Here is a 15,138-nt window from a genome sequence, read left to right on the forward strand (position 1 = left end):
CCCGTGCTCCTCCCCGTGGCTCGTTCGACACAAACTCGCAAGTATTGTTGAAATGATATTTTTCACTGCACCCACTGAAGCTTTATTCCTATTTTGCTACTGACTCGCGTCAACTACCTGGCCTGGCGCTAATGGGTCAGCTGTGCTTTCGTTAGTTTACCGTGACTATGCTTAGCTGCAATTTTTGCATTGTTCATTTTTTTGCCCTTTTCATTATTGGGTCTCGGTGGGACCCCACCAGCATGTATTGGTTCCCACAAAAAAACACAGTGGATGAAAACACATTGACGACAGACAGCGAACATCGACCATTCTCAGCAAGAGAAAAGTTGGCAATTCTCTTTCCAAACAAAAAACTGATGCCGATTTCTAATCTTCTATATACAGGGTGGTTCCCGAAAGTGTTTCCTTTTCATTTGGTTATAAAACAAAAACGGCTTATTATTTTTTGATGGTTGAACCTTTATTGGGAAAGTTTATTCATTTGATGTTTTTATGCAAAACCATTCCGGTCAAATGTCCACCACCAGTAGCCCATACATTTGACCAGTTTGAGCTACATGTTCGACTGTATGTGGTTCTGTCCCGACAAGGGCTATTTAAATTTGGGTCTTAAGGTCGTCAATAGTCGCTGGTTTCTTTGCATAACATTTATGTTTCAACACAGCCCGAAGGTCCAATGGTGTCAAATCGCAACTTCTTGGAAGCCAATTCACAGCCATTTTGGAACGAGATGTCGTCTAAGTTTTCAGCTTCAGTTTCGGTAGCGTACGCTGTCAACGGTTATGGCGACTCCTTCTTCATTTTCGAAGAAAATTGGCCGGTGATGTCGCCAGACCCAATATCTGCACCAGTTACTCGTTTGGGTGCATTGGCTTCCCTTGCACGACGTGTGGGTTTTACGATTGACAGAAACGACAATTCTGCATATTTACATAGCAAGATGTTTGAGAACTTTATTTGAGATGCTTCCAATTGTCCGATTTGGGTCAAATATGCATCGTTTTGTTAGAAAATTGACCATCTTCAACGGAAAATATAAAGGGGAAGATGTATTATTGCCACGGATTCCAACCATACTCGAACACACGGATATGCCCTTTGAATTCAAACGTATGCAGTTTCCTGTGGAACTTGCTTTTGCGATGACAATAAACGAGGCGCAAGGACATTTCATAAACATTCATTTTTAAAGGAGCAAAAAGAAAATTTCAATTGCTAATTCTAAATATATGAATAAAGCTCTACCTTTCACAGCAAGGCGAAATCATATTTGGAGTTTCATGCATAATACGGGAGAAAAGCACTAGGATCTGATTTCTATCTTATTGCGAATTTCGGTTTCGATGGTCAATTTAATCAGAGAACGCCGGGAACAGTTAGTGTTACGTAAAAATGCAGAAATCACGCCTGAAAAAACAAAACTGTTTTTTCAGGCATAAAAGCGGGGATCGTTGCTTTTTTGTAACACAAGCTCCTAAAAGCTGGTGAAACGGTTAATCAGATCGCTACTGACAACAAATGATCAATGTCAACCATGCATTGATCGAAAAACGACCAGAATGCCGTATCTACTAGTCAGTCATGGAGGCGCCAGGTGGGGCTCAATGGCACTTCACCTGGCGGCTACAAAGCAAAACTGGTTCAGGATATAATCACATCACTTGGATGGGAACAGCTATCCCTCCCGCTGTATTCACCAGATTTGGCTCTTTCCGAATATTATTCATTTTCATCGATGGGGCACGTATTGTCTGAGCAGCACTTCGATTCGTACGAGGAAGTCGAAATTGGATGACTATTTATTTTTCTTCAAAAGACGAAGAATTATTTCGTCTGGGAATCGACGATTTAGCAGAGAGATAGCAGAAATATACATCTAGCGATGGCACATACTTCGAATAAAATAGAATTTTTCATTTCAACAAGACAACGAGACATAGAGAAGACTAAAACCGGGCAGTTCGCGACAGACAGTGTAGGAAGGAAGGAGGGGTCACGATACGAAAGAAAGTCCACTTCTAGAAAGCTCATCAAACCAAAATGGTACCTGGCAGTGGTCAGCCATTGCAACCGAGACGAAGCCGAGCCGACCGAGAAGTTTGAGCACGGTGCAAAAGTTACGCGCGCTACGATACCAATAATTTGTGAGCTGTTCGGTCGTTTGTGTAATTGTGTCCGAATCTTGGAAGAGCATTACAACCCGTCCAGCTGTGTGTGGTTCTCCGATTTTCTTCCGGTACAACTGGTGGCAGTCATCGAATTCATCAGAAGTATCAGGAATCATGCAGCATCCGACGAGCAACAATCTACCAAACGAAGTGAGTTTAGTTTGCGGTTTGTTCAGGTAAAGTTACCAAAAAAGTATTCATTTTCTTTTGTATAGCTTTTGGAAGATTATATTTGACCACCTTGACGTGGACGACCTAAAGGTCGCGTCCATGGTGTGCCGACGATGGTCAGATTTGGTCTTTTCGGGGCGCCGAATGGATCGTGAGACGTTAGCGTCAAAATTTCCTTCGGGCAAAGATTTGGTGCAGAGTAACCGAAAATATCGCAACCTTGAAGTCGGGAAAACTATGAAAAATTTGGCTGGTGAAAAAAAGTTGTTGCGAAAGTTCAATGTTTCCTCATTGCGTATAGACGACATGGATTTATCAAACTCTTCGTTACGGTTGATTTTGCTGGAGGAACCTAATCTTCAGCATTTGTCGATTTATTGTGAACCCGAACAACGGAACAAAAGGATTAAACCGCTCCCAGTTATGAGAATGTTAAAACACATTGAGAACGACTATATGTCCTCGGGCAGTGCACACCTCTGGCATACGATCGCCCCTTCGTTGCAAGGTCTGAAAATGTATTGTAATTCTGTAGACCAGTTGGAGCAGTGGAGACTTTTAAGTGGCCAGTTAAAGCAAGTTCATGTTACTTATCTCCATGAGCACTTATTGAATCACTTTTGTGAAATGATATTCCCTCTTCTAGAGGAGATGTCAATGTATTCGGCATATAGTTGTGTTCTGTATGAAGCACGATCCGAATTCTATCGACTGTGAACAAGGATCATTGGAATCTCTAGGGCAACTGACTGAGCTAAAGGTAAGCGAGTAATGTATGACCCTCTGTTCGAACGTAATCATATTCATTTGGTTTTTTACAGCATCTAAGATTGCAATATTTTGACACGAACATGTTTCGCGGTTGTAAAGTGCTTACCTCGCTCCAATCTTTGCGCATTGATTTGGAGCTGTCAGACATTGGAGCTAACTTTCTCGGTTTATTCAAGGATCTCTTCAAAATTGCTCCACAATTGAGGTGTTTGGAATTGGGATCGGGATCGATGACAAAAAGCGTCAGTCAGTTCGTTTGCAACAATTTCTCAAAACTCATTCATCTGAAGCTGACATATTCGGAAGAGGTAAGATGACTCATCGATTGCCATAGCCATGCCATGTAATCTTGGTTTCTTTCTCAGGAATCGCGCAATTGCCTCGAGTGATCGATCGGTTACCGCTTCTATGGCATTTAGAATTACATTTGATTGATACAATCAGATTATTTACACGCTTCATTCCTCAAAACGAAGTTCGCTACCTTACACTGCATCTTATGTTTAAAGTAAGTGTACCAATCATCTGCCGCATGATGCGATCATTAGGAATTGGACAACAAATTATGATATTCTTGTCAAATTCTTTTTCTCTGACTTTTATAGTATGATCAACATGACGTTCTTCGGCTTCCGGAAATTTTCCCTCAGCTCGAACGACTGAACTAGATCGACCGGTGGGCCAGGCTTGGTAACTCTACTGTCGATAGGTTACGCAAATTACTTCTGACATCCGCAGTCAAAATATGTCATTTTGTAAGGAGGAACGCGAGCGGGAATATACATTTTCGGACGTGGCAAAGAGGCGAAATAGTGCCGATGTGGGAGAAAGAATGGGTATGGAAAAGCATTTAAACGGACGACACAGCTCAGAAAAGCAACATATTCTCAGAAAACCCGCATCGGGAAAATGTTCAGATAGTGCGCACGTCTAAAACTGTATTGTACCGAAAAGAACAAACTCCGAATAAAATAATGGAACTTTCAAATTACATTTCACGCCAAACCTGAAAGGTCCCGGGCCTAACCCATAAACAACACTAGTAGGTAATATTTGCATATGTATATTTAAAATTAGTTTCACATTGTGGAAATGAGCCGAGCAACGTTTTTGAGCAACTCTTGCATCTAGTTGCCACTGCGTGGATGGTGATGGTTTGGTTGTAGGTTTCCAATTCTAATCTAGCAATCATCGGCGGTGGAAGGTTCATTGTCTAGCACCAGTTACTTTCGACACTTTCGACGGCATAGTTCCCTTCTTTTTACCTTAAAGAAGTTCCAAATTAAAAGTTTAGTTCGTCTTTTAGAAAAAAAAGCCCTTCAAACGTGATGAACACCGAAACGCAGAACATCTCATCAACTGAACAAATCACCACCGATGTGCTGAGATCAATCGTCAACCGTGCGCTGGACGTTCCAAGCGGACGGCTGGGAGATGGCGATTCACGACGGCTCCTGAAGCTCAAGCAGCAGATAGAACGCCAGAACCACATCATTTCGGAGTTGCAGAGAAAGATTCGCGAAAAGGAAAACATGAAGCCAAAGGCGGGCAGCGACAGGGAAGAGATAATTTTCCTGAAGAACCGCATCAAGAAGGAAGTGGAGCTCCAGCACAAGCTGCTGAAGACCGTGGCCACTGAGCAGCACAAAAACGCCAACGGTCCGCAGTGGGAAACTATCCGTCTGTGTCCTGATAAGCTGGCCGAGCACTGGTGCAATCCGTGGATTGTGGGCGGAACGGTGGAGATTGATCAGAGAGGGTTCTCCTGCGATTCGAATCAGTCGCCATTAAACGGTAGCGATTTGGGATCGGACCACACGGCCGACCACAACAACTACGATAAGCTGCCAGAGCGTATCGAAAAAGAGCTCATGAATCGGGATCGTGTGATCGAGATTCTGCAGAGTCGCTTGGAGCGACTTACCGTCGATGTGCGCAAAGTGAAACGTGCCAATGAAGAGTTTAACATCCCCAGACCAGCGGCCCCGGAAAGCCCACGGTTCTGCGAAGCAGACTTGTCTCGCCGGCTAGAGTTCTACCGTAACAACACGGAAACGTTGGGCAAAAACCTCAAGCAGATGGATCAAGCACTGAAGACCATCCAGAAGGAGTTGGGTGCACTGTTGGACACTCCTGAAGAGGTGGGGTGTAGCAAATCGTGTAACCGGCCCTCGAACCCAGAGACGATTGATTTGTCGTCGGAAGACTGGCAAACGCCATGTCACACTCCAGCCAACGACGGCGTTCGCCATGCTCAACAAGAAACTACGCGTCCCAGTGTCTGCCTGAAGGATGTGGAAGTTCGGAAGCAGTACGCGCTCCTGTTGCAAGAGTACACCAAAAAGGCGTCCGAATGTCGGCAGCTGACGGATCGTCTCGCAACGGCAAAAAGCGCCCACCGGGAGGAACACTCGACGGTGGATGCCGAGCGGGAGATGCTACAGACTCGGTGTTCCGAGCTGTTGGACGAGCAGGACGAGTTTCGGGTGCTACTTCGGGAGCAGACGGTCCAGCTGGAAGACTATCGGACCAAGTTTCTCGACGCCCAGACAAAGATCGAAGAGCAGAAGCTTCAGATGGACAAACTGCGGGTGACCAACCGGCGTGTGGAGCAACAGATCAACTTTGAGATCGGGCAGATCAAGAAAAAGTTCCAGGACAAACTGCGCGAGCTGACACCGTACCCACGGCTACTGGAAGACGAGCAGGTCCAGGTCGAGAAGCTGAAGCACTCTAACGAAACGCTCTACGCGGAGCTGGAACGTTCGCTGAAGCAGGTGAAGCTGCTCGAAGAACAACTCCACACCCTCCGGTCGTCGCAGGAAGGCGAGATACAAAAAGCGGTGCACCTGCTACAGGTGGAGCTGGAACAGCTTCAGCACCATCAGGAGTCACTCGAAAAGGAGAAACAGACGGCACTACAGGAAGCGGCCCGGAAGCAGATCGAGCTGGACGAACTTCGCACCGAAAGTGCCAGAATTATTGCACGTACGACCCAACGCATGGAGCAGGATCGAACGTTGGCCCAAGAGAAGTACGCTCGGCTGGAGCATGAACTGGCCCAGTGCCGGGCCGAAGCGTCCTTTACGGTAGCGAACCGCGAGGAAGCGTTGCGGGAGATGCACCATCAGATCAAAGTGCTGTCGGGCAGCTTCGATGATGCGCAGCTTCAAATTCAGTCGCTCCGAAATCAGCTGGCATATTTGCAGAACGAAAAGCTTCTCTGCATGGTATGATCGGCATCGGTATAGCACTGCTGTGGCCAGAAAAATCTTATTTCTTCAGAGGCTGAACTGAAGCTACGAGAATCGGAACAGCGGCATCACATTCCTTTCCCAAATCTGTCGCTAGTGGAACTAAATCATTCTGACGACGACTCAGGCGCAGCACATCACACGATCCGCAAGTATGTTAAGATCCTAGATCTACTGATAGTTATGGTTGACTTAAATCCAGTTCCGAAGAATAAGGACTTGTCAATGTTATCCTCCGTCCAGTTTCTTGAATAACGACGACATACGAACCGGGGTTGGTACGGTTGTTTTCCAATAATTAGTTTATTCCATCCGGGGGATAGCCCATTTCAATCGCAGCTCCATCAACGGCCCAGGTCCGCTCGACAGTGGACCCCTGTGCGGGGCACGGTTGTGTTACATTAGCGCGGTAGAGTAAAGGTAAGAACTAAAACCGAACTTCCGGACCGGAACGGAACCGGAATAGTAGCGTGTTTCAGCATGCGATACGTACACCTATACACCGTCCACCCGTGTCGGCGTCATTTAATCTCACTAATCCTAATCGATCGTGTTGGGTCCGATCGTTTGTTTGATTTTAGATGACTAATCCCTCCTGAACTGTGGGACGCCTGCCTGCCTGGCCGGTGCCCGGTTTTGCAGCCCTACTATATCACCCTGTGTGTATGTGTGTTTGTCTGCTCCGTTTTTCTTTTAAATTGTCCTCCACCCTAGCTTTGGCCCATCTGTTCTAAGCTGTGATCAAAAGGTAACGCCTGTACTGCGCCTAAAAATCTGTGCTTGAATGCTCTTAGTCGTGCTGAAAGGGGGCAATTTTTACATCCTTCGCTTTGTTTTGCTCTAAAAAACCCCCCTTAAACCCATGAACATCCGGACAGGGTCGCAGGTAATAATCGTATTTGTGTCGTATCTGCCACAAAAGAGCTTCGCCGTTTCGTTCAGCCGGCCGAGCTTACTGTTGCTGGAGCAGCAAGTTCTCCAGCTCGTCGGCGCTGCGCATCAGAAAGGCGGCCGACTCTCGGTAGCCCGTAACGAGCTGCTTGACGGCCGTGATTTCCGCGCTGTTCAGCTTGTGCGCCAGAATGGGTCGCTTCATCGAGAGATCAGTTGGAGCGGCTGCAAGAGAGCACGGGGAAGATGAGCGGATTTGGCTGACCGTGAAAGGTCCTTCCTTCGGAACTTACCGGTACCCGAAGCGGACATGGTCGTGTTGGTGGTGGCTCCACTGCTGGTGCTACTGCTGTTGACCGAGTTCATGAAGTTCTGGTAGTGCTGCGAGCGGTTCGAGAAGCCGGTGTTGTAGTCGTGGAAGTTCGAAATGGTCGGCACCGTCGTGGGGATCGTAGGAGTCGAGCTGGCACTGGCACTGGGTATGTTTCTGTAAAATCAAGCGAATCAGTCCCCGTTCCGGAATCGGTAAACGGCCTAAGGCAGGTGCCCACGACTTACAGCTTCATCTGGGTCATGTCCGGTGTCGGTGTGCTGGGTACGGGCGAGATCTTGGGGACGCTCGTCATCGGTTCGCTCTTGATCGTGGACACGGACGTGGACTCTTGCTCGCGGGTGATCGTTTGGTACATACTCGGTACCGCTGTCGGAGATTCCGACGACTGCAAAGAAGAAGTGGCCCAGTGCACGGTCGTTAGTACGGTCCGGCGCTCCCGGCGTGGGTTTGCTCCTCCGTTGCAAGGATCGTCCAGGAACGGGTCCAAGGGTCCTTGGAAGTGAACACTTTACCATAAAACTTACCGCCGCAGGTTGACTGACCGTTTGGCTGATCGGCTCCAGGCCTATTCGCATGCGCTTTGCGTTTAGGCTCTCGTTTTCGCACGCCACGGCCAGTATCTGTTCCGCCTGCACCGACGTCAAATGAGCCGGCGTGGGGCGGGACTGGAAGCATAGAAACATACCGAACCGATCATACCCTCTGCCTGGGGCCGGGTCGTCACTAACCTTGTCGCCCTCGGGACTCACCGTGTTCTCCCAGCCCTCGCGCGTTTTCTTGTTGCGCCGGCAGGACTTGAGATACGTTCGGATGCGCTTACGGGCCCGCTCGGCGAACTCCGGGAACTGCCGGGTGCACGAGTCGATAATGGCCTGGATCTTCTCTTTCGGCTGCTTCGAGATCGGTATGATACGGTCCAGGTTCTCGTCGACGAACAGGCGCACGAACATGTTGAACGCCTTCAGCCGCTCCGGATCGTTGACCGTCGCCTCGAGCCGGTCCTCCGAGTCGTCCTCCGACAGGTCGTCCTCGTCCTTCTGCTCCGACGAGTTCGTTTCGTCCTGCTGCTCGATCGGGGACGATTGCCGCTCGCTGATCGGCGCCTGGCTGAAGGTGGACTTGCCCGTCATGGCCAGCGCGTTCTGGTACTGCTGCCACAGGTTGGTCATCGTCGCCAGGTCCGGCCCTTCCGTCCCGTTCTGAGCTGCTGGTGCAAAGTGGAGCCCTGCGTTAGCCCTGCGGAGTCGGATTCGTGCGAACGGTGTTTCGGGATACCACTAACATTTACCTGCCGCCGAGTTCTGGTAGTTCCACGCCAGAAGCATCAGCTTGAACTTGTCCGCATCCTTGATTAGACCTGTGAACACACGAAAGTTCAGTAAAGCACGGGTCGGTCGAGTCGGTTTCAATCATTGTCGGGCACCCGATCCCGATCAGCAACCGATCGGACTCACCAGCGTACGCATCCTCACCCGGCGTGCTGTTGGTGGTGCTGCCATTGTTTTCCGTTGTCTCGCCACTAAACGGCATAGATAAGGAGGAATCCTGGAAAGGAAAGAAAAGTAGAACCAATGATTTCAGTCCGTTGTTTGAAAGTGATGAAAATTTTTGAAAAATCGTATCGTTAAATCGTTGACGCCCGAAGTTATACAGGGTGCGTCATCATGACACAATCTATGTAAATGTTATATAACTCCGCTATTCGTCAGTCGATTTTGACAAATGACCAATATTGTTTTAGGTAATAGAATACCAATCTACTCATAGTATAATATCGATCAAATGATCGCATTTATTGAACACACCAAAACCGGGCCTTTTTGGGCCCTTTTCATTGCATTTTACAAAATTTCGAGCGTAATAGCTGATGGCTGTGATGGTGGCTTTCAGTTCTTCAATTCTTCGATTGGCTGGCATAAACCTTACTATTTAAATAGCCTTATAAAAAGAAGTCAGAAGAAATTTGGTAATAATAAACACGCACAGTTTTCACAGATCTATGTTGATCCATAACTAAAACGGCGTAGACTATCGTTTCAATATTTGACTGACTTATCAAAATCGCCTTAAAAGTGGCGTAGTTATTTGTCATTTAAATAGGTTGAGTCATGATGACGCAAGCTGCGTATACAGGGTGGTCAAATAAGCGTTCTCTTTTTCATTTGGTTATAAAACATAAACGGCTTAACATTGTTCGATGCTTGAACATTTATTTGAAAGGTCGAATTACCAAATTTATCTATAAAATACAAATTATGTTGCAGAAGATTGGAAAAAATAAAAAATTAATTTCCAAAGTGGTAGGTCGTCAACTCATCAACCTCAAGGTCCAAATTCAAGTTGCTATTGCCAAAATAGGACCACATAAAATCGAAAATTTACTCAAAAACAGGTCGACCGAATGCGGCTACTGCCAAGCCTGCCGTGGCGGACATTTGACCAACATAGTTTTGCATAACAAAAATTGAAGAATCAACCTTTCAAATAATTGTTCAAGCATCGAAAAATATTCACCCGTTTTTGTTTTATAACCAAATGAAAAAGAGAACGCTTATTTAATCACCCTGTACAATCAAATGCTGTCGCTTGCTTGGTTCTCTTGCTAAAGTCTTGGCCAGGTTTTTTGTGTCAAACATTTCTCTTTATCGGCACGTTAAAACAGATTTGAAATAATTATAAGATTCTTCTCGATCGATCTGTAAATAGTTTCGTCGATTATCCATCGATTGCCTCAATAAAATCGGCACACACATGAGAATGATGAACACACCGAAGAGGTGAAAAATAGAACCAACCATTCCGAATGGTCAGCTACGACATTTACGGCTTTTAGTACATACCGTGTCATTCAATTCCGAGCGTTTCATGATACTTGTGCACATCATCCTAATCGGCTTCCCTGGGATGGATATGTCGCGCTTGATATTGAAACGAATTTATACAACGAAAGGCCAAGCGAACATGCCAAGGAAGAGTTTCATACGCAGACAAGTCGCCATGCCGATCAGCTGCGTGAGTCACTCTCAGCTGGAAAGGATTGCTTTGGGATCCGTTCCATCTTGCGCTTGGGCAGCACCATAGAGTCTGCCGGCAGTAGTACCGGACGAGAAGCATGGCCACTGTCAGCCCTGCTCCAAGGGCGCGTCATGCGCCGTTTAAATTGGGTTCGTGTTTTGGGCGTTTTCAACTGGCTTACAGTTGTAGCTTCGGAACGGCACGAGTTGGTGTCTTTGCTAGCCAACGCCATCGCAAGTGCCGAGTGGAACGGCCGCCCATTTCCAATTCTCCTGGGTGACGGGAGTCATTAGGCCCGCACCTTATCGCGTGGTGGCCCGGTTCCAGTTCTCCCCGGTGTTGCAGGTGAGGCATTTTAATGTATCCACGGCCCACCGTCATACGGTCTCAGGTCCTGTTTGGGTCCAAGTCGTTCCGTCGAGAACTAAAAGGGGATTTTCACGGGCCACCCTGTGTATCCTTCACTAACTAAAAGCACCGTCTCTCTCTCTCCCAGCAGCCCACCGAGTCCGAGCGATCAACCGACGGCCAGCGGAGGGAGTCCAGAGTCCGCTCAGTGGCGTCGTGAAACTTTAGCCCTTTTCGAGCAAGAATCCCTATCGTCATAACTTTCTTCCGGATTCCGAGACGCGACCATCGTCATCGCGTTTCCCCCATCGGGCCCGGCCCGGTTGCGACCGAAGAACTTTGCCTTCTATTCCGTCGGAGGGCTTCGCGCCCCGTCTCCCCCCGCTGGAATCTCTCCCCACCCTCCCGACGGTGGGTGGGTGTGACCCAGGGACGTCGGTGGCGAAGGGTACCCAGGGCCGGCTTCATCGGAGCGACTTAAGATTAATTAATTTTTATATTTTCCGACCCATCGTCGTCCTCGTCGTCGTCGCCGGTCGGAAGAAGCGTCTGTAGATGAGATAAGGCTGTCCACCCACTGGGCCGCCGCCTGATGCCCCCCTCCCCCTCGTCGCGGATCGAGAAAAGGACGATCGAAACGCACGAGAGCGAGAGAGAGAGACAGAGAGTGCCAGAGAATGATGCTGGTCCTCGAACATCCTTCCTTCCCGTTTGGTAACCGCACCGAGGGAGAGACAGGGAGGGAGTGCGAATGAGAGGGAGGATAATGAGGCACCAAAAACAGCAACAACTTCGCCTACACAAAGAGCGGGCGCGGGCGAGAGAGAGAGAGCGAGAGAGAACGAGTGTCCTTTGCGCGCCCGCCCGGAGCTGTCACAAGACAAATGCGAGGAGCCTCAACCGACAGCACAGCACCACCCCCCCCGTGGCGCACACCATTAGAGGCACCCGAATTTCCCTCCGCACCACCCCCACTACGGTCCACCCTTGCCATGGTTTGTTTTCCCATTCCGCGGGCGCGCTCTCCGGGGGTGGTTTGATGAAAACCTGACGCAAACACACGACAACGGCCACGACTACGGTCCGGGACGGGGACAGGACGAAATTCGATTCAGGGGGAAGCGGGCGGGTGGCGGGTGGGTGGTCCGGTTTTTTTTTCGCCGCCTGCGTTCGAGTTTCTTCCGCTTCGCGTCCTGCCCGCTGCGCCCGCTGTGGTGGATGGGCGGCCGCCCGCGAGCAATGGCTTCCGGCAAGCGGGCGACCCCTCCCACACGGAACCGAGCCTGTTCCAATTATGTGTGGCTGTGTGTGTTGTGCCTTTTTTCCGGGTGACGACGATGGGGCGCCTCCGGTTTTTGAAAAGTGAAAAGGGAACCGCGTTTTCCCTGCGTTTTTTTCCCTCTTCCTCCACGGTTTCGGGTTTTTAACGAATTTTTTATCGGCTTTTTATTAATCCCCGTGTGCTACACCTTTATTGATTATTGATTTAATTTTGTTTAGTGTACGCGTTTACAAAAGTGCGTTTCATCCCGGCTCCGCAAGGGCAGAACGGGGTCCGGCCACTTTGGTAACGTTTTGCCAAGTTTTAGCCGCCTCCGAGTGTTAATGGCAGCTGCGTTTATCGTTTGTTGATAAACAGAGCATTAAATGATGCCATTACAAACATTATCTATCAGTTAAATGGTCAAAAGTAGTAGATGTTGTTGATGGGCAGAATAATATACAACGAAAAGCGTGAAATTAATGAAACCCAGAAACAAAGATGAAAACATTAAACGTTACCTTCTTTAAGTCTTTTCTTGTCAATGTCTAGGCAGTGAATGTTATTTACTTCCCTTTTTCGTTTTTCCTATTTGTTGAGTATTTTAGTTCTTCAAATTCACAGTGCTCCTTTCACGCTTTAAGCTTTCATAATTAACCCAAAATGGCTTCTTCGTTCATTAGACATAGCTTTGTTCCAACATTTTAAAGGACATGAACCCAAGTTCAATTTGTTTCAATTTATTTTCGTGGTTTCATTATACTCTTTCAACTTTCCAGTTTTGTGTGAACTTCTTTTTTGCAGACTTTTCAGTCTTCTTTTCCATTCTTTTCCCTGCCGTTATCGATTATGCGGTTGTTGATTGTTAGGATTGGATTGTTGTTCTACGAGAAACTCCTATTTGATTTTCATATTTGCTCTAGTTTTCGTTTCTCAACTTCTACACTCGATTGACTATCTTCATTTGTTAAACGGTAATATTAACTGGACCTTTTATGGACTGTTGGGTGCTTCTTGTGCACATTGTCGATTGAATCTGCTTGTCTTGTCTGTGCCGCTGAAGTACAGTGAAGTTCCTCTTTACTGCAAAATATCTTCTCTTGTCTTGACCCAACCTCGATACCATTTTCTTAATTATTGCCATTTTTCTTCCCGTTTCAGCCGTTGTTTTAGCAGTTGCCTCCGGAACGCTGCCATTTCGGTGCTTTTAAAACAAAATCGATCGGAAAAGGTGGGATACGGGATCCGAAACGCGGCCACCGAGTCACCCACCCTGGCGGGCGGGTTCCCGTAGCTGGGCCGGCCGGAGTCTTCCGACGCACGCGGCAGGGAAACGTGGAGGGGTTGGTCGGTCCCAAGCCAGCCCCCTGACCGGTCACCACCATCCGGTGTGGGGGTTTCGGTTTCTTTGCCGTCGTCCGAGCTTCTTTCTCGGTCCTCGGTCCATTTCAGCGAAGCGAAATATTCTCCGGCGTCTTCCGGCGCGCACACACAGACACAGAGCGAGGAAGCCCTACACACAATCCACCGCCTTCCGGCAGGGCCGCCAAGAAGGACGAACCAATCTTGCGAAGGGTTCGGCGGCGGCCCAGGCGCCTCGGTCCGGTCCGGTCGCTTCAGGGTTTTCTTATAATTCAACGACGGCTGCGACGACGACGACGACGAGGAGGAACAAAACGAAGCAGAAGAAGAAGCCAGCGGGAGTGGGAAGAAAAAAGGACCAACGACGCCCACCCATCGCCACCCGCTTCGGGGCAACCGAAAAGGGGGAAAAGGCTCCACCGCGTGGCGACGGAGAGGGACCGGATCCTTTCCGACCGGCTTTGGTTCGCCTTCGGCGCCGCGCCACCCCAGCCGATCCGATGCCTCGCCACCACCAGCCCTCGCCACAACGCCGACCGATAAAACCACCATCCTGGCCACCCCCGGCGCATTACAGCAGCCCCGGGGAGACCCGAGGAAAACTGTCAGGAATTAAAAAAGATGGATGACATGGGGGATGAACGGTTTTCTTCTTGGAATGTGCCCCGCCACCCGCGGCCGGCCATCACCTGCCCTGCGCGAGGATCTGCCTCAAGGAACCCCCTCCTTGCGTCGCTCGGCGCTCCTTTTTTCTCGGTTCCATTCCGTTCCATTACGCCCCCGGTGGGCGGGTGGGTGGTTCGTCCCAAGTTTTCTTCCCCACCCACTCGCCCAAAATAGAGCCGAAAGGGAGCGAAGTGAAAAAGTTCCACCCATCCCCGGTCCGTCAGAGTGGGCCACGGACCAAGGAAGACAGAACGGGAAAGAGAGAGAGAGAGAGAGAGAGAGAGAGAGAGAGAGAGGGCGGATCGCTGGAAGACAGCGGAACCTCGGACCGTCCTGCAGCGTTCCGTACAGGAGGCGAGGGCCGAAGCCGGAGGGACGTGTTGTCAAGGGAGAGAGGGAGAGGATCGTGGACACGTGGCGTAGGCAGGCCGGCCGGGGGGGTTGGACCCCTCCCGGTTCACCCAGGCCGGGGAGTGTGGGTTGATTTTTATGAAGAAAATGAGTTTCTGATGAAGACGACGGGATCGGTGGGCGTGCGGGCAGGAGAGTGGGCGGGGGTTGGACAGGATGTTGGACTGGAACGGAAGTGAGCAAGAAATTTTTGGCAGGTCTCCCGCCGCGCCGACGATGGTTGGGCCTCCGTAGGAGCGGATGTGGAGGGGTTGGCGGGGAGGGGTGGGCTACGGTGGGCGTCCGACAGCGCAAGATGGACGTATTCGATTGCGGTTCAATTAAGAGAATGGACGACAGCGCTTAGCGACGACCGGGGACCCGGAACCGCTGGCGCGGATCAGGACGACGAGGGTGCGGCGGAAGGGAGGGGAAGTCAAAAGTTATGAGCTGCGCCGGTGCCACCGTTGCCAGGACCGCGGGGATGGGAAGATGAAAAAAAAA

General features: G+C 49.3%; 3 protein-coding genes across 3 annotated transcripts in view; 2 read left to right on the forward strand and 1 right to left on the reverse strand.

Annotated features, from left to right (window-relative positions):
• LOC131207708 (multiple epidermal growth factor-like domains protein 8) overlaps positions 1-3,723 on the forward strand; it is a 12,935-nt gene extending 9,212 nt beyond the window's left edge. The window contains exon 5 of the mRNA XM_058200334.1: positions 3,719-3,723. Within this exon, the coding sequence (XP_058056317.1) occupies positions 3,719-3,723 (5 nt within the window). The remainder of the gene's footprint in view (positions 1-3,718) is intronic.
• Positions 3,724-4,441: 718 nt separating this feature from the next.
• On the forward strand, positions 4,442-6,349 carry LOC131207709 (paramyosin). The gene has a single exon (XM_058200335.1). The coding sequence runs from the start codon at positions 4,442-4,444 to the stop codon at positions 6,347-6,349; it is 1,908 nt and encodes a 635-aa protein (XP_058056318.1).
• Positions 6,350-6,754: 405 nt separating this feature from the next.
• Positions 6,755-15,138, reverse strand: part of LOC131207710 (nucleolar protein 4) — a 62,863-nt gene continuing 54,479 nt past the window's right edge. Inside the window, exons 7-13 of the mRNA XM_058200336.1 lie at positions 9,047-9,137; positions 8,875-8,949; positions 8,342-8,796; positions 8,105-8,257; positions 7,817-7,977; positions 7,522-7,745; positions 6,755-7,483 (exon numbers count right to left, since the gene is read on the reverse strand). Of these exons, the coding sequence (XP_058056319.1) occupies positions 7,320-7,483; positions 7,522-7,745; positions 7,817-7,977; positions 8,105-8,257; positions 8,342-8,796; positions 8,875-8,949; positions 9,047-9,137 (1,323 nt within the window). The 3' untranslated portion in view covers positions 6,755-7,319. The remainder of the gene's footprint in view (positions 7,484-7,521; positions 7,746-7,816; positions 7,978-8,104; positions 8,258-8,341; positions 8,797-8,874; positions 8,950-9,046; positions 9,138-15,138) is intronic.

Source organism: Anopheles bellator, chromosome 2 (genome assembly GCF_943735745.2).
Source record: "Anopheles bellator chromosome 2, idAnoBellAS_SP24_06.2, whole genome shotgun sequence".
In the NCBI taxonomy this organism is placed as follows: domain Eukaryota; kingdom Metazoa; phylum Arthropoda; class Insecta; order Diptera; family Culicidae; genus Anopheles; species Anopheles bellator.